We start from the raw sequence: 23,484 nt of genomic DNA on the forward strand, positions 1-23,484 counted from the left end.
TGGTTGAAAACACCTGAGTTTAAATTCCAAAATCCTAGCAATTATGTCTCTGATCCTCCCGTGTTCTCCCATATAAGCGAAGGGAAATGCCTAGTCTAGTCTATTTTAATGTTGTAAAAATTAAATGAAATGGGAATAAAACCTGGTATATAATAGGCCCTCAGCAAAGGCAGTTTTCCACTCAAAATAAGTCCTTATAATTATCTACAGCATCATTTTACTTTGTCTTCCTAAATAACCGGTCCTTATCTTATTAACCACAGACAACTCCAAGCTGATCACCCTGAGGAGAGGCAAGCCTGCCAGTACCTGTGAGTTCCACTTCGCTTAGTAAAATAAAGAGAATTATGGACCCAAGGGGCAAGGTGCTCAGAGGACTGTATTCAGAAGGGCAATTATCAAGTACTTTCGAAGCAGGATAGTTAGATGAGGAGACAGGAAAATTATATTTTAATCAATATTTAAAAGGCCAGACGCTCACATTGGAACAAGAGTCAGGACAGCTGGCCCCCTCCCATCTTTTAGATGCTAAGTTATAAAAACTGGGAGACAAAGAGGAGCTACCTGCTTCTGCTTTTCTCTTTGAGATGTTAGGAAGCTGCAAGGATTCTTGAATGGGTGGAGAATAATAATGTCTAGGAAAGGAAGTTCTAAAGCATCCTATTGGATTTAGGGTGTGATTTGGGAGGGTGACCCCTCCCTGTCAGCCACCTCAGCCACCAGGACCCATTATCTTTGACCATGTGTATTTCTCCAGCTTTCCAGTATAAAACTAGGAGTTAGGGACCACCATTTTGAGTCTTTGCTCCCATTTCCTGTGTGGGAACAGGAAATGTTTATCTCTCTTTTTCTTCTCCCTCCAGCTATATGTTATTCCTGCTATACTAAAATAAATCCTTACTAGGACTTTCACCTTGTGAGACTCCTTGTTGTGAGACACCTTGAAATGCTTTTCAATGTTTGTGGATCTCAAGGACTTGAGATTTTGAGTGGAAACTGGGAAGCTGTAGGAGCCCCTTCATCCATCCTCTGGTGACACTTTCCCTGTTAGGCACACTTCCACGATATAAAAATGAGTATTCATGGGCTTTGTATTATTATCCTCAAGAAGTTTAGGAGTTAGTAATGGTTATGCTCCCAGAAGCCAGTGATTTCCTTCCCTGACTACAAGCTGCTCCCTGCTCCCACCCTTTTGTAAATAACCATGTTCATTATTATTAGAGGATCCAGGAAAATTCAGTCTGAAAAGCTCTAGGCAAATTCATTTCTACCAGCAAGCCACATCTCAGAACACACACTCTGACCCATAAAGTATCAGCTTATTTTTCTTCTTTCCTAGAGAGGGAAAATGGAGGACTAGGTTAGTCCCAAGTAGTTAAACAATCTCTTCAGGATAAAACAGTTAAGACTTTCTTAACTGTCCTAAGTATTGAACAAGTTGTAACTACATCTCTATATACAGTAAAACACCACCATAGCACAAAAGGTGGATTTCTCACTAGATCATCCACACCTTCACCCCTTGTAGACAGAGTGGCTGCCCAGAGCTAGAGGCTCAATTCGCTTTTATATGAAAACAAAGCTACTCAACTCAGACAGAATTAAATGTACAGGCTTCATTGCACTAACATTATTTTATAACCTAGCAACCACTGGCCATAAAAACCCTTAACGGATACAAGAAGAGAGTAGCAAATGGGGTGAGTAAGGGGCATTTCCCAGAAGAAAAACAAGAAGACATGAGGGAGGAGCTGCTACAACCACACTGTCAGCCCTGTTACAGGTACTCTGGTAACCATGGGCTGACAAAGCTGAGATATCTGAGGGTAGAAGAGATCCTGTACTGGGAGGTATCCTACCATTAGACTGGTTTCCAGAAATCACTGGTTGACCTCGAGGCAGTTACCTATTGAGGAACAACTGGTTAAAATGCTTTAGGACACTGTCTAGTTATGCCGACCTTGATTCGAGGGCAACTCCCTAGTCTACAATGTCATTCACATCCTGACTGTGACAAAATCAAAAGCAGGGCTTTCATCATTAGCAACACCACCACCAACAGGTGTTGGCGAGGATGCGGGGAAAAAGGAACCCTCTTCCACTGTTGGTGGGAATGTAAACTAGTACAACCACTCTGGAAAAAATTTGGAGGCTACTTAAAAAGCTAGACATCGATCTACCATTTGATCCAGCAATCCCACTCTTGGGGATATACCCAAAAGACTGTGACACAGTTACTCCAGAGGCACCTGCACACCCATGTTTATTGCGGCACTATTCACAATAGCCAAGTTATGGAAACAGCCAAGATGCCCCACTACTGACGAATGGATCAAGAAAATGTGGTATCTATACACAATGGAATTTTATGCAGCCATGAAGAAGAACGAAATGTTATCATTCGCTGGTAAATGGATGGAATTGGAGAACATCATTCTGAGTGAGGTTAGGCTGGCCCAAAAGACCAAAAATCATATGTTCTCCCTCATATGTGGACATTAGATCAAGGGCAAACACAACAAGGGGATTGGATTTTGAGCACACGATAAAAGCGAGAGTACACAGGGAGGTGTGAGGATAGGTAAGACACCTAAAAAATTAGCTAGCATTTGTTGCCCTCAATGCAGAGAAACTAAAGCAGATACCTTAAAAGCAACTGAGGCCAATAGGAGAAGGGGACCAGGAACTAGAGAAAAGGTGAGATCAAAAAGAATTAACCTAGAAGGTAACACACACGCACAGGAAATCAATGTGAGTCAACACCCTGTATAGCTATCCTTATCTCAACTAGCAAAAACCCTTGTTCCTTCCTATTATTGCTTATACTCTCTCTTCAACAAAATTAGAAATAAGGGCAAAATAGTTTCTGCCGGGTATCAAGGGGGTGGGGGGAGAGGGAGGGGGCGGAGTGGGTGGTAAGGGAGGGGGTGGGGGCAGGGGGGAGAAATGAACCAAGCCTTGTATGCACATATGAATAATTAAACAATAAAAATTAAAAAAAAAAGCAGGGCTTTCTGGAGGGGAGGGATTCTGGGAGCAGGATGATAAAACTACAAGACTACTTAGAAGTGGCAGAAAGTGTTAATGTGGGGATCCCAAATATTTTATACAATTTCATAAAAGTTTTAAGGGCAATTTGCTCTTACTATTGAGTTTTCAACATCCCTTCCTTTTGCAGACCCACCTTTACCCAACACTTTTATCTATTTATTTTTGTGGAACAGATTTTGGGGGGAGGAGGTGATGGGATTTGAACTCAGGACTCTACATTTACAAAGCAGGCATTCTATAGCTTGAGCCACACCTCCAGCCCATTTTGTTCTCATTATTTTGGAGATAAGGTCTTGGGAACTACTTGTCTGGGCTGTCCTTGAACCTTGATTCTCAGCCTCCAAAATAGCTAGGATTACAGATGTGAGCCACTGGTGCCCATCTTGGCCAACATTTTAATTGAAACTTATTCTCTCTCTCTCTCTCTCTCTCTCTCTCTCTCTCTCTCTCTCTCTCTCTCTCTTTCCTTCTCTGCTTCACTCAAAATTGCTTTAAGCCTGTGCAAAGTTTAGAAGAAAGACTTTTTTCCTCAAGTTCATTCACAGGTCTGACACTATAGATGGGTAATATAACGACTCTGTGGTTCCTTCAGTGGCAGTAAGTAGGTAAGTGCTCAGTTACTTGACAGGTCTCATTCAACAGACCCCTGGGACTTAAAACCCTTTATGCAGATAACATGTTGCATGGTGGCAACTACAGTATGTTTTTTTGAATCTTCTCAACTTTTAAGTGCATATTTGATTACTGAAAATGGTCAAAATTCATTCAAAATAAAGTTTAGTGCTCATGCCAAAAACATATTGGTTTTTCCACATGCAAAAATAAAGTATTAAAACCTTAATAAGGCCAAGCGCCAGTGGCTCACACCTGTAATCCTAGCTACTCAGGAGGCAGAGATGGGGGGGAGAGAGCATTGACGTCAGCCCTAGGCAAGTAGTTTCTGAGATCCTATCTTGGAAAAAAAAAAACCTTAATAAGGTATGATTGTTAAATCCAGGTTGGTAATGAAGTTACCAAAGTCCCTCTTTGTTTTTCAGCAAACTGCTCTTAGAAGAAGGTGTAGGCCTCACCATGAGAGAAATTAGGAAGGTCTCCAGTATAGGCATGGGGCATCAGTTCTCATCTGTGCTCATCCAGTTCTGCCAGCATCTTAAGGTCTCTGGACTTTGCCTGTAGTAGGCACAGCTGAAGTGAATGTTGCTTTTCTTGCTGCCTGTGGCGCTCCCAACTATGGAAAGCAGTTATAACTTTTTTTGACAACATTCCCCCATCTATTTCCTTGAACTCTGCCTCTGGAATCAAATTATGACTTCCCACTGTGGATTCAAAGACCTTTTATTAGTCTCCAATCCACAACAACCTGTTCCAGTAAAGCAGGCTAATTGGCCATTTCCAGTTCAGTAACTCATTTTCTCTTTCATGATCTTCTAAATCACACAGGCACATTAGAATTACTTGGGGGGAATTTGGAAAAACAAAACACTCAAGCTCCATCACACAGCAATGAAAACATCCCAGAGTGGGCTATGGCATGGATAGCTCCTAACCCCCACCCCAGGGTCATTCTCATGTTCAGCAAAGAACAAGCTAGTAAAACAGTCCTTGCTCATCTCCGGGTCATAGCACCACACCATCACCTGGGAAGTAAAAAATCCTAAATTATTTCTTAGTGGCCAATAACATAAATATGATTGGTTTACTTATTCTTGTTCATTTTTATCCTGTTGTGTATTTGTTGAGGTTGGCTAGTAGATATTGTCTTTCTGACACTTTTTTTTTAAATGATAAACTGAAGACCAAGAATGATTGATGTACACAGATTCATGTACATTCTTAATTTTGAATTCTGCATGTTTAATCCAATCTCTCCTGGAATACAGCTTTCCTGATCTATCATAATTCTTTATATACATAAAACTGGTTTTCTTACAATATTCGTCGTAGAAGTCAACACATTATACAGGCAAATCTGGTATTTCCTATATTAAACTTTGTTTTTAATCTGCATATGCACAGTAAATGCTTCTCCTGCTGCTCCCCAAATTATAGTCTCATGCTAGCTTCTTCCCAGCACAGGAAAGTAAGATGGAAATGAGGAAATGATGACTGTACAGTCTTAAATGTAGAAAAGTATAACATCACCCAGGAAGTTGACTTGTCAACAATTCTCCTACACTTACTGTATCAACACTTTCTTCTTAAACCTGCAAAATATGTTTCGAAGCACTTTTTAACCTTTCCTCATTTACCCTGGCACCTTTGTAAACTAGGTTATTATCCTCACAACAAGTGAGGATATTAAAAACAAGATTAAAACTCTGGCCTCCTGACTTCCTTCCCAGGCCCTTTTTCATTAGGATAATGCTCATTCTTACAAAAGCATGAAAAATGCTTTACACAAATGCTTTATATTACACCAAACTTGTAGGGAAAAACAATCACCAAACAACCCTAACACAAACATTATATTGGAGTTTTCCTTTTATTTTCCTGTGCTTTAAAAATGCAGTTAAGCAGAGTGCCGGTGGCTCACACCTGTAATCCTAGCTACTCAGGAGGCAGAGATCAGGAGGATTGCGGTTCAAAGCCAGCCTGGGCAAATATTCCGTGAGACCCTATCTCGAAAACCCTTTCACAAAAATAGGACTGACTGGTGGAGTGGCTCAAGTTGAAGGCCCTGAGTTCAAGCCCCAATACTGAAAAAAAAAAAATGGGAGGAGGTGGGGGCAGGGGGGGAGAAATGAACCAAGCCTTGTATGCACATATGAATAATAAAAGAAAAAAAAAATGCAGTTAAATGTCTACTTCATAAGAATTTAAAACAAAACTTTATACTTTGCTTAGAAATTTGTCAGTTTGTGTGGCTTTGGAATGACTATAATGAGATACTTTATTTTGTAGTAATGCAAAGTGTTTTTTTTTGCTGTGTTGATGTAATTACTCAATAGGGCAAAACCTAGGCGGAATCAAGCCAAGGAAAGAAGACCCAGAAGTAAAACCTTAAATTCTGTAATTTTAAGTGGAAGGGACCACATATTACCATCTTGCTCAATCTTCACACTAGAATTAGGAAAATTAGATCTTTATAAATTATCTGCCCCATATCAATTTGAGAATGCTAAACTAGGACAAGAATTCAGTTTTTAATTCCTATTCTGGTGGTCTTCCCACAATACAATTATTGAGCATCCACAAGCCTAACTCCATGAGGGACCCAAAATAAGATACAGCATCTGTGCCTAGGTATCTTAATTTTTAGGTCAGTAACAAGGTTTTACAGTAAATACTGGCTTTGCTAATAAACACAGAGCCACATCACTGAGGTTTTGTCACATCCTTTATTCAAAATGTAATGGATATCTTGGACAGCTTTGCAGCATAGTTTTTGAGGCTGCTCTGATTGGGCTGTATAGTTCTGCCTTCTTTGTCTTAGGAGTGATGGGGAGGCAAATTTAATTGACCAAGTTGGTAAAGCCACCTGTGTGTGTTTGATTGTGGTCAGTTACTCATTTAAAAAGAAACTGGAGCAGGGTCAGAACGGGATGAATAACACCATCCCTTGACTCCTAGTGACAAATGACTCCTTTTGCAAGATAAAGCACACCTTCCAGGTTTTTTGTTCAAGGACAATCTACTCTGGCCTGTGATGCTGCTTATGAAGCAGAGTCTTTGAAGGAACCCTGATAGAGGTTAAGTATTCTTTCTACCCTGATAGTACTGAAATGTCACACTATGTTACTATCTGCCCATCTCTAAATGAGTCTACCAAATCCACAGACGCTGGTGCAGGGACCATAAAACTTTTACTATTGATTCCAGCTTGAACCAGGATAAGCATGTAACCCCAAGGATTGGCTGAAAACTTCTGGGATTTGGCATAGAAAGAGGAGGTAGGCCAGGTTCTCCACTATAGACTCTGAAATAAGTAAAACCAAGAGTCAGAGCCAAGTGGGGTCATGGCACACAGAAACTTATGGGAGCTTGGAGGTGCAGAAAAACATAAAAGATGAGGCTAAACAGGAGCAAAAGAAGATGGCATACGAAAAACTCAGACATCCAGCAATCGTGTTTCTGCTGAGCAGCCTCGATTCTTGACACTTGCCATCCCCATTCAACCTGGCTTCATGACCTCCTCTCCAATTGGTCTTGTAAAACCACTCCTTTCTTTGTGTCATGGGCCACGTACCAAACACTTTACGTTGGTCTCCTCTTAAGCCCTAATACCTGTGGGACACAGGTATCATTATCCCTACCTTAGATAAGGAAATTAAGGTTCAAGATGGCTAAATAATAGATCTGTTACATTCCTTATGATGTTAGGACTTGAATCTAGGTCTGACTCCAGAGTCCTTGCTCTTAGTCATTAATACTATATAGCCTTCATGACCACCCTTATGTTAAGGTCCTGTGCACCCCTGCCCTACCTCATCCTCCCACCAATCTAATCTTTGACTATCTGTGTATAGGAGTCTGAAACTTGCCAAAACAAATGTGTACAGTGTGTGAGAAGTAACTGTTCCCTTTCTACAAACAACAACCAAAGTGAATCGAACAGGGCCAGAAGTATCCATTAATCACTCAGGAAAAGATTTATATGTCAGAGATCCTCAGTTCTAAGAGTATTTTTGGGAAAGACTTCCTAGTATGCAGCCCTCATGCAACTGCGGGTGTTTTGTTGTCTAAAAATCTAAGGCATGGGAAGAGAGAAATGTCCTGCCTCTCCTCAGAGGAAGACTGACAAATTTGGGATTTTAAAGATTTTTTTTTTAATCAACAAGGCTTTTGGGGGACTGAGACAGTGAGCATTTTTTGTCACCTAATAAGACACAGGGTTTGGTCAAAATAGACATAGCTACCCATGCCTCTCGTTTCTGTTTTCAGCAGGAATGGGGTTTGAACTCAGCACTTTGCAATTGCTAGGCAGACACTCTACCTCTTGAGCCACACCTCGAGCCCAGACATGTCTCTCAAGAGAAGCCCAGGGGAGCCACTCCCAGGAACTTTGCAAACCTGATTATTAATATGAGGGAAGTTATATAGAACCCAGTTCCAACTAGAATCCAGCTAAGGTGTTTCTACTACCAAATGTTCAGTAGCAGAGGATCAAAGTTATCTTTTACTTTCTAATCAACCAATTTCATTTATTTTCATATCTGTGGCTGAACCAAAAGTTCATTCAATGGTGACAATGAAAAATCTAGTAAGCAAATAGTGAATCTGGTTAGAGTCAACACCCAGACCCACTCTAATGGAGATAGAATTTATGTGTAAAAGTCCAGAGGGCAGACAGGTGAGGCACACACTTCTGGGGTTTCCTCTTCCCCGTGTCATCTGGTCATGACAACCAGGCCCCAGGTGTTTCTTTAACTGCAGGGTTAAATGCATGGTTTCTTTCAGGAGTACTTGATGGACCAAGGGTTCCTCCTCCACATGCTGAAAACTTTCTCTTGGACTTTACCTTACCTTTTCCAATGATCCATTTTTTAATCTTTCACAGAGGTGGCCTGGGCTCTACCTGGTAGGGACTGATGGAGGGAAAGGAGAATGCACTGCACAATAGTTGAGCACCTGCTTGTACCCAGGCTAAGGGTTAGGATCCACAATGGCCCTGCACATTCCCTTCCATCCAGCTTTATGGCTCTGGCTTGGCTGGTATTGGAACTATGTTCACTTTTTACCAAGTTGAGATCCCTCCTGGATACAGTTCCTTAGAAGGAGCAATGACAGCCATATGCAGAACTGGAGTACACAGTTCTTTTTCATTACTAATTTACTAATCTCTGTGTCCTGGATAAAATTTTTGAGTTAAAATGAATTTTGGGCACTATCTAGTCCCACATGTCACATCTCACCTGGGATTGAAATCCCTTCTCCAGTGCACAATGGCAGATGCACCAATCTATCCAGAAAAGAGCTCAGTACATGAAGATAGTGCTTTGACTCTTTTCTTTACATTGGGTGGTCCAGATGCAAACCAGACTTGAACCTCACACTCAAGTTCCTACTAGATCCAGTGAAGCCAGAACACTGGCTTTGGAATTCCCAGAACTCCCACGTTTACCCATGGGTGGGTCAGATTCTGCTAGAAAGCTCTTTGTCCCAATACACCAGGAATCTGCCTATCATCTGCCTATCTATTCCCTTGGGCTTTTTCATTGCCTATAGACTGAAAATTAAGACAGCAGGCCAAGTCTTATACACATTTCTTATGTCACCCATGGTCCTTGGTATTGTGTATATCACAAAGTAGTGTTTTATAAATGTGATTATCTTACCAGATGTGGAGGCTTATGCCTGTAATCCCAGTTACTTAGGAGGCAGAGATTGGGAGGATTATGATTTGTGGCCAGTCAGGCAAAAAGTTAGTGAGACCATATGTCAACAAATAAGCCTGTCATGGTGGTATACACCTGCAATCCAAGCTATACAGGAGGCAAAGGTCAGCCCAGGGCAAAAACATGAAGACCCTATTCAAAAAATAACTAAAGCAAAACAAACTGGAAATGTGACTCAAGTGGAAGAGTGCTTGCCTGAAAAGCATAAGGCCCTGAGTTCAAACTCCAGTACTACCAAATTAAAAAAAGACAGAGAGAGAGAGAGAGAAAGAACTGCAAATAATACAACAGAACCTTTCCAGGAGTACAGGTAACTGGGCTAACATCCTTTCCTAGCATGTTTATAAATAACTAGTCAGAATGAAGGCTGGGCTCAATGATAAGGAGAAAATGGGTCCCTTCCTTACCACTTATCAAGAAAATGTTGTGTCTAAATAGTCCCAGACCTTGTTCCAGGCATTGTAGATGACAAACAAAAGAGTGTAGGAATAAACAACTTTTCTGCCCAAGATATAGGGATTCTGCATTCTGTCTTCTACTTCAGGCTCTAAGTAAGAACAAAACAAATCAAATTGATTTCAATCCAGTTTCTACAAGAACTTTTCTGCTTTGATTTTACTGCCTCATTTGGCTTCACCTGGACAGAAGCCAAAGATAAGAGACAGGATTTTGGCACAGAAGTAATATACCACAAGATTTTTTCTTTTCTTTTTTTTGCTCTATTTTTAATTTCTAGAGGTTCACTTTTTCCCTTTCAACAGCTTCATCTTACAGATAAAAATTTGAGAGCCATAAGGGAAAAGAATTTACACCAGTTGCAAAGACATTTATGAACAGAACCAGGCTCAGATGCTCCCAGGTGATTGAATGAGTCCTCCCGCCCCCCAAAAAAAAGACACATGGTAGGCCAGCTCCATAAAAGCACCACAGGCAAGACAGGCAGTTCTTGTCTACATATGATGCGTAGCTCTCAGTGGTTTAGAAGTTGCCTCTGTCTGCCTACTGCCAGGGGGGTAGGGACAGGTGGGGGGAGCAGACACCTTTTTTAATGACTCAAGAGTTACACACTGCAATACTGCTATTGCATTGCTGAGAAAATGAAAGCCCAGAGCTCAGTGGCACTTTCTAAAACTTCTTAATGCTTCTAGAAAGTGCTGTGAGTTTTGCTGCTAATGACTAAAGAAAATCAGACACCAGGAATGGAAAAGCCAGCTTACTGGCTTGGAAAATCTAAGGGATATTTAACATAAGTGACTCCAAAAACATGGCTTGGGCACAGACTTTAGGCTGTTCTGTCACTGTTGTGCCAGATATTTCTCTGGGATCTCTAACTTTTTAAAGTTGGACTGAGAACTCTGCTCCCAATTTTTTAACCAGGACCTTGGCAAAGGTTTCTGGCAGATTAAATGCCAGTATGAGTCTGAATGCTTCAAATTAAGCCAGTATAAGCTAAGAACTGTTCCCATAAATAAACTATTAAAGTCAGATTTCTTTTTCACTCAATATTAAACAAAATGTATTAGCAGATTCAATCTAGGTGATCTAGGAAGGCAGTCTGAGTCATCATGTTTCAGGGAAAGGTGACTACGAAGGTATGAACAGAGCTTAGCTGGTGTCAAGAATGCAACAGCAAGAGCAGCTAAAGTACATTCTACCAACAATCACCTCACCTATCAAAGAATTAGCAAAAGGTTTTGAACATTCTCATGCCTCACAATGGGCTTCAAGCTTTAGGGGTTCTTCTCACACATCTTTCTTTTCCCAGACACATGATCTACTCTCTTCTATCCCATGACAGGATAATGGGAGGACAACTATTGCTTCCCAACCTCTCTGCAGTACTTATAACTTCTGCTTTTGTGGTATTTTTGAAAAGATAAGGATGCTGGACTCCTCTACAGGCCTTTCTGGATTTCAAAATATAGTATTCTTGTACTATCCATGAAGTTTCAAAACAAAGCATGTCTCCAGTTGAGGATTGAGAACCACAACTTTCTTGATGTGCCAGATAATTACTGTGGACAGTGGAGGCTCGTGGACTTTCTCCTGGACTTTCTGCCCTGCTTTGAACACAAATAACAATGAGGCCACAGATTTACAAAACTGCCCCTCCACTCCCTTCCCCATACCACTGATTGGTCTCTAGACCTTCTATGGTAACACCTAGGCCAGCGGTTTCAAGCACAGTTAAGAGTGGACCAGGTGGGGCCGATGGCTGTGCGGAGGGGTCACTATCACCTGCACAGCCTCCGCTGTGGCCTGTCCGCAGGTGGTCCTTGAGCGTCTGCTTATAGCGGAAGCTTCTGCCACAAAGCGCGCAGGGGTAGGGCCTCTCGCCAGTGTGGATGCGCTGGTGCTTCATGAGGTGGTGCTTCCGGATGAAGCTCTTGCCGCAGTGCGAGCACTGGAAGGGTCGCTCGCCAGTGTGCAGTCGCCGATGGTTCAGCAGGTGCTCCTTGCGCATGAAGCTCTTGCTGCAGTCCGTGCACGGATAGGGGCGCTCACCCGTGTGGATCATCTGATGGCGGATCAGGGCTGAGTGGCCGTTGAAGTCAATGCCGCACTGAGGGCAGGAAAAGGGGCGTTCCTGGACGTGTCCCCGCTGATGCAGCAGGAGGCTGATCTTCAGGCTGAAGCTTCGGCCACACTGTGCACAGCGGAAGGGCCTCTCACTGGCATGAGCTCGCCGGTGGCTGGTGAGTCGCGCCTGATCTGCAAAGCGCTTGGGGCAATCAGGACAGGGGAAAGGGCGCTCGGTGCTGCTGTGGACCCGAAGGTGGTAGGTGAGTCTGGAGGGGTGGGTGAAGGTCCGGGCACAGTGTGGACAGGTGGGGGGTGTTTCACTAGCATGGTTCTGGGAAGTGCTGCTGAGGTCAGACTGCAGGGGAAAGTGCTTGGGGCACTGGGTACAGGCTAAGGGGTGCTCACCAGCGTGACTACATTGGTGCGTCAGCAACATGTCTTGGCTGAGACTCTTACCACAATGGTGGCATGAGAACACTTGCTCCCCGACTGGAGGTGGGAGGGGGTAGCTACCCAACTGAGTAAAGGTCATTTGTCCCTCTGAGGCTTCAGGCAGGTCAGTGGCTGCACGTCCAAAAGGAGTCATGGGTACAGACTGATGACTTTTGAAAGCCACGTCTGAAAAAGCATCTTTTGCAGCTGCTGGTGGTGGAGCAGAGAAGGCAACGGGTGCCTCAGGGCATAAGGAGGTTCTAGTAAGGCCTTCGGCTTTGATGACAAGCTCTTCATCTGAAAGAAAGGACTTAAAAGTTACATCTGTCTCTGGGCGCCAGTGATTCACACTTGTAATCCTAGCTACTCAGGAGGCAGAGATCAGGAAAAGTGGTTGGAAGCCAGCCAGGGCAAATATGTCACAAGACCCTGTCTCCAAAATACCCAACACAAAACAGGGCTGGTGGAGTGGCTCATGTGGTAGAGTGCCTGCCTAGGAAATGCGAGGCCCTGATTCAAACCCTAGTAATACCAACAAAAAGTTACAGCTGTCTTACCAACCCCTCTGATCCAGCCTTAACAGGTTGGTCAAGGTTGCCATGCTCCCTGCTTGGAAAAGGAAAACCTCTGCACCAATCTCTTCCACATTACTTTCATTATGCTTCACCTCTGCTCGAGAACTTTCTCTGTTGCCTGTTGTGTGTGGTAGAATCTAAAATCACCTATTTATCTACTCCTTTTCCTCTCTGTTTTGCCAGATAAATTCTTCACTATAGAGAGCATTTCCACTTCTGCATCTTTGCTCATTCTGTCCTCCCTTTTGAAGAATGCTTCTCCTTTCTTCCCATCTTCCCAAATTATATCCAGCCATATCAAACCAGTCAGTCTTCTAAGACTATTGGCAGCATCCTATCCTTCCTTACGCCTTTTCTAAATACCTCAATTAAAACTGATGAATGGTCTGCACACGTATCATTTCTTTCATACGTCATCCATTCTACTCACCCTTGGCACTTTACAACAGGCATGCTAGCTTGATAGTGTATCCTTAAGTCTAAGTTTCTTGAAGATACCGTTTGTTTGGTTTTGAGACTTTTGGCAATACGGGCCAAAAACTCAGGGCCTCACAATTGCTAGGCAGGCATTCTACCACTTGAGCCATACCCCCAGCCCTTATTTCTTTTTCATTTGTACTTCTCAGAGTCTAAAGGAACACAATTGTATTTTTGTTTGTTTTGTGGTACTGGGGTTTGAACTGCAGGTTGGGTAGGCACTCTACCACTTGAGCCAAGCCCCTCGCTCAGAAGGCATCAATTGTTACCTTGAGATTCTCTTTTAAATTCAAATGGCAAAACACAGATGGTGCTAAATGCCTCAGAGAAAAGCTGTTTCTTCTCCCATCTCTGTTTTTCCCTTCACTGGCAGAGGGTTCAGAATTAACTTTCGCTTTTGTATCTCTCCAGTGCTTTTGTCTCCATTGCCTATCTCCCTATTACTCCTCATTTATGTTCAAATATTGTTTTTCCTCATCCTCATTCTTTTGGTCCATCTATATGCACTATTTTTCTTCCTCTGACAGTTCTTTTTCTTTTTGTTTTTTAATATGGCGCTGGGGATTGAACCCAGGATTTTGTGCATGCTAGGCACAAGCTTCACCGCTGAGTTATATATACCCAACCCCACCAATTTTTATGTATTTATTTTTATTTTTTTGCAATACTGCAAAACTGGGATTGAATCCAGGATCTCCAGCATGACTGGCGAGTGCTCTACCATTTGAGCCACCCCCAGTATTTGAGATAGGGTCTCACTAATTTTCCCTGAGCTAGCCTTGAACTCACAATCTTTCTGCTTCTATCTGCCTAGTAGTAGCTGGGATTATAGACGTGCGATACAACACCCAACTTAATAATCTAATTTGTTTTTGCACTAAAGTACTCTATTTGCTCAGTTAAAATTTATCTCAATGGTCTTTTGATTTCATTTTTAACTCAATTAACCACATCTTTCTTTTGTCCTCCCACTTCCTTGCTCCTACAGCTACATTTCAGCTGCATTTTCTTCAGTTACTCTTGGCATGAGCTGGATCTGGATATGAGCATCCCTTCCATCTGTTACTTACCAGCATAGGTGCCTTTGTACATGTCACTCTCCCTGGACTCCTGTGGGGCCCCAACCTGAGGTTCTTCTTCTTGTTTAATCCAAGACAGAATATCTGATGTTGAAAGACCAGGCTCTATTTGAGGGGGAGAAAAGAGAATGGTTTTCAGGGACTTGAACAAGAAGGTAAAATAATCATGTCAATTAGCTGAACACTGCATTTTTCCTAGATACTTATGTTTTTTCCTTTGTTCATTTTGTTTTATTTCTTGGTATAGGATCTCTTGCCATGTAGCCCAAGCTGGCTTTGAATTCAAGATCCTCCTGCATCTACCTCCCAAGTACTGGGATTATAGGTTTACACCATACCACGCTCCAAGTACTTATTTCTAACTCACTTAAACAGAACCCTCCTTTAAAGAAATGCACACAACTCTGGAGACCATTTCAGAATTAAATCAAACTGAGGTATTTATATACAATACACTGATCACTCACTGATTATTTTTAGTGAGTCCATTTGATGACAAATTGTGATTTTTATTTTAGAGATGACACATTGCACTAATATAGGACCAATATTACATTTCATTTTGGTAGCACTCCTATATTAAAAATATTTCCATTTTTTTTCTGTTTGTGAAACAATGGAGCAGCCAATATTTTCTCCCTTTAAGTAGAGGGGCCTACAGAAGTTAAACAAATGGCCAATAAGGAAGTACTTATAGTGAAACACCAAATCTTTAAAATATGCCAGGGGAAAAAAACACAAAGAAAAAGACTTCTAAAAATGTTAATTAAAAGATAAGTACAGTTCTAGAATTACAAAGTTAGGTCAGTTTAAACAGAATCTGACTCTCAGAAACATACTTTTCAGATTCCCAATTCTTGGCTCTCTCCAAGAGATCATTTTATTTTTGTTTCTTAAATGATATAGGTCATTATTTCCTGGGCCCTGGAAGGGATGAAAACACACCACCAAGTCCTTCAGGTCTTGAGGATTCTTTCTGAAAGAAAACAGCAGCACTCCCGAAGGATTCACAAATACACAAGCACGCCTCATTTGGTCAGTGTGGAAACATCTGTGCTTGCTATTCTAGCCCAGGTGACTTTTTTTTTTTTAAGCCTAAAAGGACAATCTGGCAAGCTGAAAAGATCCAGAGAGTAAATTCAAGACCTCTATAGTTATTTCTCAAAAAATCCTTGTAGGTAGGTTATGGTTTTAGTCCTAGCAAATTAACACAACTAACTGCTTTGCTCAATGCACCCCGCCCCCTCCTTTGGGGTTTATTCTTGAGATAGGGTCTTGCTATGTTTCCCAGGCTGTTCTGAATTCACAGTGTATCCCAGGATGGCCTCGAACTCATGATCTTCTTGCTTTAGCCTTCCCAAAACTGGGATGATAGGTGTGCAACACCACAACTGGTTTCCTAATGTCCTTTAAAAAATTTTTTTAGTTAATAAAGCAGGGAGGGGCTGGAGGCATGGCTCAAGTGGTAGAGTGTCTGCCTAGCAAATGCTAAGCCTGAGTTCAAACCCCAGTACTGCCCCCATACATGCACCCAAAAAAAAAAAAAAAAAAAAGTCCTGGACATAGTATTTGCCAATTTCTGTTCAGGGTAATATTTTATTTCAGGCTGTCTATGTGATGTCACAGAACATGGAGTTGGGAAGGGATATGTAGATTAGCCTACATGAACTGATACAAACTGATCTCAGCTCACCACTGTATTAGAACTCAATTCTACACAAACTCTAAGTGAGATGATATTGTAGACTTTGTATTTTGGTATTGGTAAGAAACAGGCAGCTGTTGATGGCAGACAGAATCCAATGCACTTTTCACAGAGAATGTAAAATGTTTTTATTTTATGAGGGAAGTCATGGGGATGAATTTTTTGTTTTATCACTGTATATTATCAAAAGCTGTGATCTCAATGTAATCTTCAATTTATTAGTCTCATTTGTCTTTTGTTTCCTTTTGTATGGAATTATCCTTCATTTCATCCTTTGCATGGAAAAAATATTTTACTTATATTATTTTATGAAATCAAGATATAATTTACTGGGTAAAATTTTAATTTTTATTAGCATAAATTAATTGTATAAATGGGGTTTCATTGTGGTATTTACTACATGCATCTAAAATACTTCGATCAAATTCACTTCTCCTAATGCCTTTCAAATCAGCTAGAGACTGCTGGTGTATAACAATGGGCCAGAGTAGAAAGAAAAGGCTAGATGAGACGAGGTCCCAAAGACTGTCCTTTATATGGCAAGACGGGAAAGTACAGATTTCAGCACGGGCAGCAGTTGCCTTTCCCAGTGCCTACTGTGAGCCACAAGCAAGGCTAGTATGTTAAACTTGCCCAGTCTTATCTTTGTTCCCTCCTAGATTTTGCACACAAAATGTATTTGAAAAAAAAGGCAGAGGGGGCAGTGTTCAAGGGGAAGAGTGGCTCCTAACACATCCAAGAACAAACTTCTAACCATTGTACACATGACTTTCACACATGGTTACCTGCTTCTCTTTCACAATTTTCTTATGCACTAGAAACCGCCAAATGTGATCAAGTGGTTTTGACTTTTTGATGTTATTATATCATTACAAATTCATAGAATGTTATGTATTTGAATAGTTTCAGGTTAAGAAGGGACAATTTAAGACTTAAATTTAAGATATTGGTTCTCAACACTACTGTCATGGAATACTGTAGTGTCTACCACAATCTGGTGAAAGTGGTGCGAGTGTGTAATGTGAAGGCCTGGAGGAAGTGAAATAAAAGGAATGGGAGAACTTAGATAATGGTATAGCCCAGTGCACATACCTATTCAATGACAGTATAGCGACTACTGCCAGGTCACCACAATGTCACTCCAACATCAGATACTTAAAGACACTCAAAATGAAAGTAAAATCATTGCAACATGCAAACAGTAGGTTTGGGAGAAAGCCAGCAAATAGAGAAAAACTAAATACTGATTAGATAAGGGATAAATGCTAAGGTTTCCTGCTCAAGAGTGGTTAAAAGTAGAAAAGCTAATCACAAGACAATATAAAAACTTAAGGTCTAGACATTAAACTTGGTTGAATGTTATGTTAAGAATGAATTTGATTAAGTTAATTTGATTGTGTATATGTGTGTGTTAAATTGATTTGAGCCATACTTCATGAAAAGGTGCTGAAAACTCAAGGTTTAGGGATTTGTGTAAAGATATGATAAAGTAATTGAGTTAAATACATGTTGAGACAGGCATGGTGGCACACGCCTGTAATCCTCAGGAGGTAGAGACAGGAAGATCAAGAATTCGAGGACAGTCTGGGCTATATAATGAGCCCTTGTCTCAAAAAAAACAAATAAACAACAACAAGGAAACATGTTGAAATCTTAATTCTTAAACATACAATAAAAAGCACTTGAATTTCTTTTTGGTGGGGGAAGTACTGGGTTTGAACTCAGAGCCTCATGCTCGCTAGGCATGTGCACTACCACTTGAGTCACTCTGCCAGCCACTAAAAGTACATGAAATTACCGTTGGTAAAAAGATAAATACTTAAAAAAATCTTTTTTTGTAAAACAGGTGTGGGACTGCAACATAGCCAGGTGAATATGTTAAGTACTTGTGTAAAAGTACTAAGCTTTGACTATTGTTCACAAATACATTAACCTGAAATAGTCTTGAGGCAAATAAAAGATTATCATAAATTAAGATATGCCTTAATCATAAATTTTCTATTATTTATTTATGTTTTTGGTGGCACTGAGGTTTGAACTGGCCTCATACTTGCAAGGCAGTACTCTTACTACTTGAGTCACTCTGCCAGCCCATTTTTTTCTTTTTTTAATCATCCATTTTCTTTAAGAACAGATAGCCTTACTGGACTAAAGTCCAGAGATAAACATGGAATTATAGCAATAAACCCAGAAAAATGATAGTCAAAGATATTTCCCCAAGAGTGCAATTTTTAGAAGTAAACTTATTTTCTTTTTGGGTTATTCTAGAATTTTGGCTTGAGTACACTATGGCTTCTGAATTACAAGTGCTACATAATTGGCTTTCTTTTTTTTCTGTTTTCATTTTTCTTTTATTATTCATATGTGCATACAAGGCTTGGTTCATTTCTCCCCCCTGCCCCCACCCCCTCCCTTACCACCCACTCCGCCCCCTCCCTCTCCCCCTCCCCAATACCCAGCAGAAACTATTTTGCCCTTATTTCTAATTTTGTTGTAGAGAGAGTATAAGCAATAATAGGAACGAACAAGGGTTTTTGCTGGTTGAGATAAGGAGAGCTATACAGGGCATTGACTCACATTGATTTCCTGTGCGTGTGTTACCTTCTAGGTTAATTCTTTTTGATCTAACCTTTTCTCTAGTACCTGTTCCCCTTTTCCTATTGGCCTCAGTTGCTTTAAGGTATCTGCTTTAGTTTCTCTGCGTTAAGGGCAACAAATGCTAGCTAGTTTTTTAGGTGTCTTACCTATCCTCACCCCTCCCTTGTGTGCTCTTGCTTTTATCATGTGCTCATAGTCCAATCCCCTTGTTGTGTTTGCCCTTGATCTAATATCCACATATGAGGGAGAACATATGATTTTTGGTCTTTTGGGCCAGGCTAACCTCACTCAGAATGATGTTCTCCAATTCCATCCATTTACCAGCAAATGATAACATTTCGTTCTTCATGGCTGAATAAAATTCCATTGTGTATAGATACCACATTTTCTTCATCCATTCGTCAGTGCTGGGGCATCTTGGCTGTTTCCATAACTTGGCTATTGTGAATAGTGCCGCAATAAACATGGATGTGCAGGTGCCTCTGGAGTAACAGTCTTTTGGGTATATCCCCAAGAGTGGTATTGCTGGATCAAATGGTAGATCGATGTCCAGCTTTTTAAGTAGCCTCCAAATTTTTTTCCAGAGTGGTTGTACTAGTTTACATTCCCACCAACAGTGTAAGAGGGTTCCTTTTTCCCCCGCATCCTCGCCAACACCTGTTGTTGGTGGTGTTGCTGATAATGGCTATTCTAACAGGGGTGAGGTGGAATCTTAGCGTGGTTTTAATTTGCATTTCCTTTATTGCTAGAGATGGTGAGCATTTTTTCATGTGTTTTCTGGCCATTTGAATTTCTTCTTTTGAGAAAGTTCTGTTTAGTTCACTTGCCCATTTCTTTATTGGTTCATTAGTTTTGGGAGAATTTAGTTTTTTAAGTTCCCTGTATATTCTGGTTATCAGTCCTTTGTCTGATGTATAGTTGGCAAATATTTTCTCCGTGGGTGTTTTCTTCAGTTTAGAGACCATTTCTTTTGATGAACAGAAGCTTTTTAGCTTTATGAGGTCCCATTTATCTATGCTATCTCTTAGTTGCTGTGCTGCTGGGGTTTCATTGAGAAAGTTCTTACCTATACCTACTAACTCCAGAGTACTTCCTACTCTTTCTTGTATCAACTTAAGAGTTTGGGGTCTGATATTAAGATCCTTGATCCATTTTGAGTTAATCTTGGTATAGGGTGATAAACATGGATCTAGTTTCAGTTTTTTGCAGACTGCTAACCAGTTTTCCCAGCAGTTTTTGTTGGAGAGGCTGCTATTTCTCCATCGTATATTTTTAGCTCCTTTGTCAAAGATAAGTTGGTTATAGTTGTGTGGCTTCATATCTGGATCCTCTATTCTGTTCCACTGGTCTTCATGTCTGTTTTTGTGCCAGTACCATGATGTTTTTATTGTTATTGCTTTGTAATATAGTTTGAAGTCAGGTATTGTGATACCTCCTGCATTGTTCTTTTGACTGAGTATTGCCTTGGCTATTCGTGGCCTCTTGTGTTTCCATATAAATTTAACAGTAGATTTTTCAATCTCTTTAATGAATGTCATTGGAATTTTGATGGGAATTGCATTAAACATGTAGATTACTTTTGGGAGTATTGACATTTTTACTATGTTGATTCTACCAATCCATGAGCATGGGAGATCTCTCCACTTTCTATAGTCTTCCTCAATCTCTTTCTTCAGAAGTGTATAGTTTTCCTTGTAGAGGTCTTTCACATCTTTTGTTAGGTTTACACCTAGGTATTTGATTTTGTTTGAGGCTATTGTAAATGGAATTATTTTCATACATTCTTTTTCCGTTTTCTCATTGTTGGTGTATAGAAATGCTAATGATTTTTCTATGTTGATTTTATATCCTGCTACCTTGCTATAGCTATTGATGATGTCTAGAAGCTTCTGAGTAGAGTTTTTTGGGTCTTTAAGGTATAGGATCATGTCGTCTGCAAATAGGGATATTTTGACAGTTTCTTTACCTATTTGTATTCCTTTTATTCCTTCTTCTTGCCTAATTGCTCTGGCTAGGAATTCTAGTACTATGTTGAATAGGAGTGGAGATAGTGGGCATCCTTGTCTGGTTCCTGATTTTAGAGGGAATGGTTTTAATTTTTCTCCGTTAAGTATAATGCTGGCTGTAGGTTTGTCATATATAGCTTTTATAATGTTGAGGAACTTTCCTTCTATTCCTAGTTTTCTTAGAGCTTTTATCATGAAATGATGTTGGATCTTATCAAAGGCTTTTTCTGCATCTATTGAGATGATCAAGTGGTTTTTGTCTTTGCTTCTGTTCAAAATTGGCTTTCAGTAATTATTTCACTTCAATTTATTGGGTAAAGTTTTTCTCTAAGGAATTAAATTTGGGAGCTCAATATTAAAACCACTAGTAACCAAATAATGACCACACACCCACCCTTAGTGTTATTACTATTTGGCCATAGTAATAAACTTAAGGAATTTCAGAAATGTTCAAGTTTATATTTTCCCATTCAAGGCTATTCTCCACTAATTGTATGAGATTTTTATCTAAAGCAGCAGGAATAAATGATTGCTCCCTAAGAGGGCATAACTTCTCTTTTCTTTCATTGGGTTCAGACCATGTTGATGGAGGTAGACCGTAAAAATTAATTCCAAGATATTGGAAATAGAAGGAGGGGGTCCCACATGGTACAATGTGTGTTCCCAAGTGTATTTGTTCTATGTGTTTTCACTCATTTATAATGCACAGTAATTCTTCCTAACTCTAAATAGAATAATACAACAATAATTTATGGGCTTAATTGTGTAGGAAATATAGATAAATCCCAATTATATTTTAGAAAATTGAGGTTTCTAAAAGCACATCAATACTCTAATATAAAAACATTGGTCTAACAACAAATTACAAGGTATATTAAAACTGTTTAAAAATAAACATTATAGCTGGATATTGGTGGCTCATGCCTATAATTCTAGCTACTCAGGACGTAGAGATCCAGGAAGATCATGGTTTGAAGCCAGTTGGGGCAAATAGTTTGTGAGACCCTATCTCGAAAAAGCCCTTCACAAAAAAGGGCTGGTGGAGTAGCTCATGGTGTAGGCCCTGAGTTCAAACCCCAGTACTGCAAAAAAATAAATAAATAAAAATAAACATGATAATGTTAAGGAGAAAAGCTGCTTGGGAAGAAAAAAAAAGAATCAATTTTTTTATATCAGAATAAGATGAAGAAAGGATTTAAACAGTTAAATGGAGACTAATCCATCAAAAATATTCTTTTTTTTTTTTTTTTCGCCAAACTGGAACTTAAACTCTGACCCTCATACTTGCTTGGCAGGCACTCTACCACTCACTGTACCACTTCTGAGCCACTCCACCAGTCCAAAAAGATACTCTTTAAATACTGTGACTAGCCAGGCAATGGCTTATACCTGTAATCCTAGCTACTTAGGAGGCAGAAATAAGAGATCAGGAGGATCTCAGTTCAAAGTCAGCCCTGGACAAATAGTTGGTGAGCCCCTATCTCAAAAATATCCAACACAGCTGGTGGTGGAGTGGCTCAAGTGGTACAGCACCTGCCTAGCAAGCGTGAGGCGCTGAGTTTAAGCCCCAGTGCTGCCAAAAAAAAAAAAAAAAAAAAAACCCAATACAAAAAACAACTGGCCGAATGCTCAAGTAGTAGAGTGCCTGCCTAGCAAATGAGATGTCCTGAGTTCAAAACCCAGTACTACCAAAAACAAAAAACAAATACTGTGACTAACATGCTATAGCATTAGAATACTCCCCCTCCCCCCCCCACACACGTGTGGAACAAGACATTTTACATATCTCAATGATCAGATAGTGATTAAATAGTATTCTCCATGGAAAGGAACCAGGGCTCTTTTACTATGCCAACAGAAGGAAAATTCAACACAGCCTGAGACTGCCTGTCCTGAGAATGGCCTCCTTACAGTTTGTCCTTGACTGGCCCAAAACATCCTAAATGTACCTAAACATCCTTCACTGTACCTAAACAGTATGGATTGTATCGACTACCTGCTCTCCTTCTGAGAGACTGGATTTTGGTACATGCTAGGCAGAGGCAGTCAGTCTATGTGACAGCTCCAAGAAAAAGCACAGACACTGAGTCCTAATGAGCTTCTCTGATAGATAGCACTTTGTATGTGCTGCCACAACTCACTGCTGGGGGAAACAAGTGTCCTGTGGTACTCCCCAGGTAGGGGACGCTGGGAAGTTTATCTCTGGTTTCCTCCACGCACCTTTTCCCTTTGCTGGTGTTGCTTTGTATCCTTTTGATGTAATAAGTCTTAGCCTTAGTATGACTATGTGCTGAGTCCTGTGAGTTTGTTTATTTAAGTGTTACTACTGATTGGCCCAAATTACATGAATCCTATTTGCAAGTTTGGGTAAATATCTAAGTTGATAATCACCAATGCAAGCTAAAACTATCAACAATAAAACTAGAGTATTAAACAAATCAAATACATTGTTCATCTTCAGTAAAAAAAAATGTATTCAAGTACATAGACTACTCAGAAATGGAATTTTAAAAACAAGGTAAAAATAAATTCACAAGATGGTTGCTAAATGAGAACTGGGGGTGTGTCTCAAGTGATGGAGCACCTGCGTAGCAAGCATAATGCCCTGAGTTCAAACCCCCATACCACAAAATAATAATAAAATTTTAAAAAATTTAAAAGATGGTAGCTAAATGAAACTTGGAAACATCACTATGGAGCCAA

At 40.4% G+C, this 23,484-nt stretch overlaps 1 protein-coding gene across 1 annotated transcript in view; it reads right to left on the reverse strand.

The window, feature by feature from the left end:
* Window positions 1–3,005: 3,005 nt before the first annotated feature.
* Znf398 (zinc finger protein 398) overlaps window positions 3,006–23,484 on the reverse strand; it is a 40,021-nt gene continuing 19,542 nt past the window's right edge. Inside the window, exons 5-6 of the mRNA XM_074061212.1 lie at window positions 14,464–14,577; window positions 3,006–12,638 (exon numbers count right to left, since the gene is read on the reverse strand). Coding sequence (XP_073917313.1) covers window positions 11,482–12,638; window positions 14,464–14,577 — 1,271 coding nt within the window. The 3' untranslated portion in view covers window positions 3,006–11,481. The remainder of the gene's footprint in view (window positions 12,639–14,463; window positions 14,578–23,484) is intronic.

The sequence above is a fragment of the Castor canadensis genome, chromosome 2 (genome assembly GCF_047511655.1).
Source record: "Castor canadensis chromosome 2, mCasCan1.hap1v2, whole genome shotgun sequence".
Classification (NCBI taxonomy): Eukaryota; Metazoa; Chordata; class Mammalia; order Rodentia; family Castoridae; genus Castor; species Castor canadensis.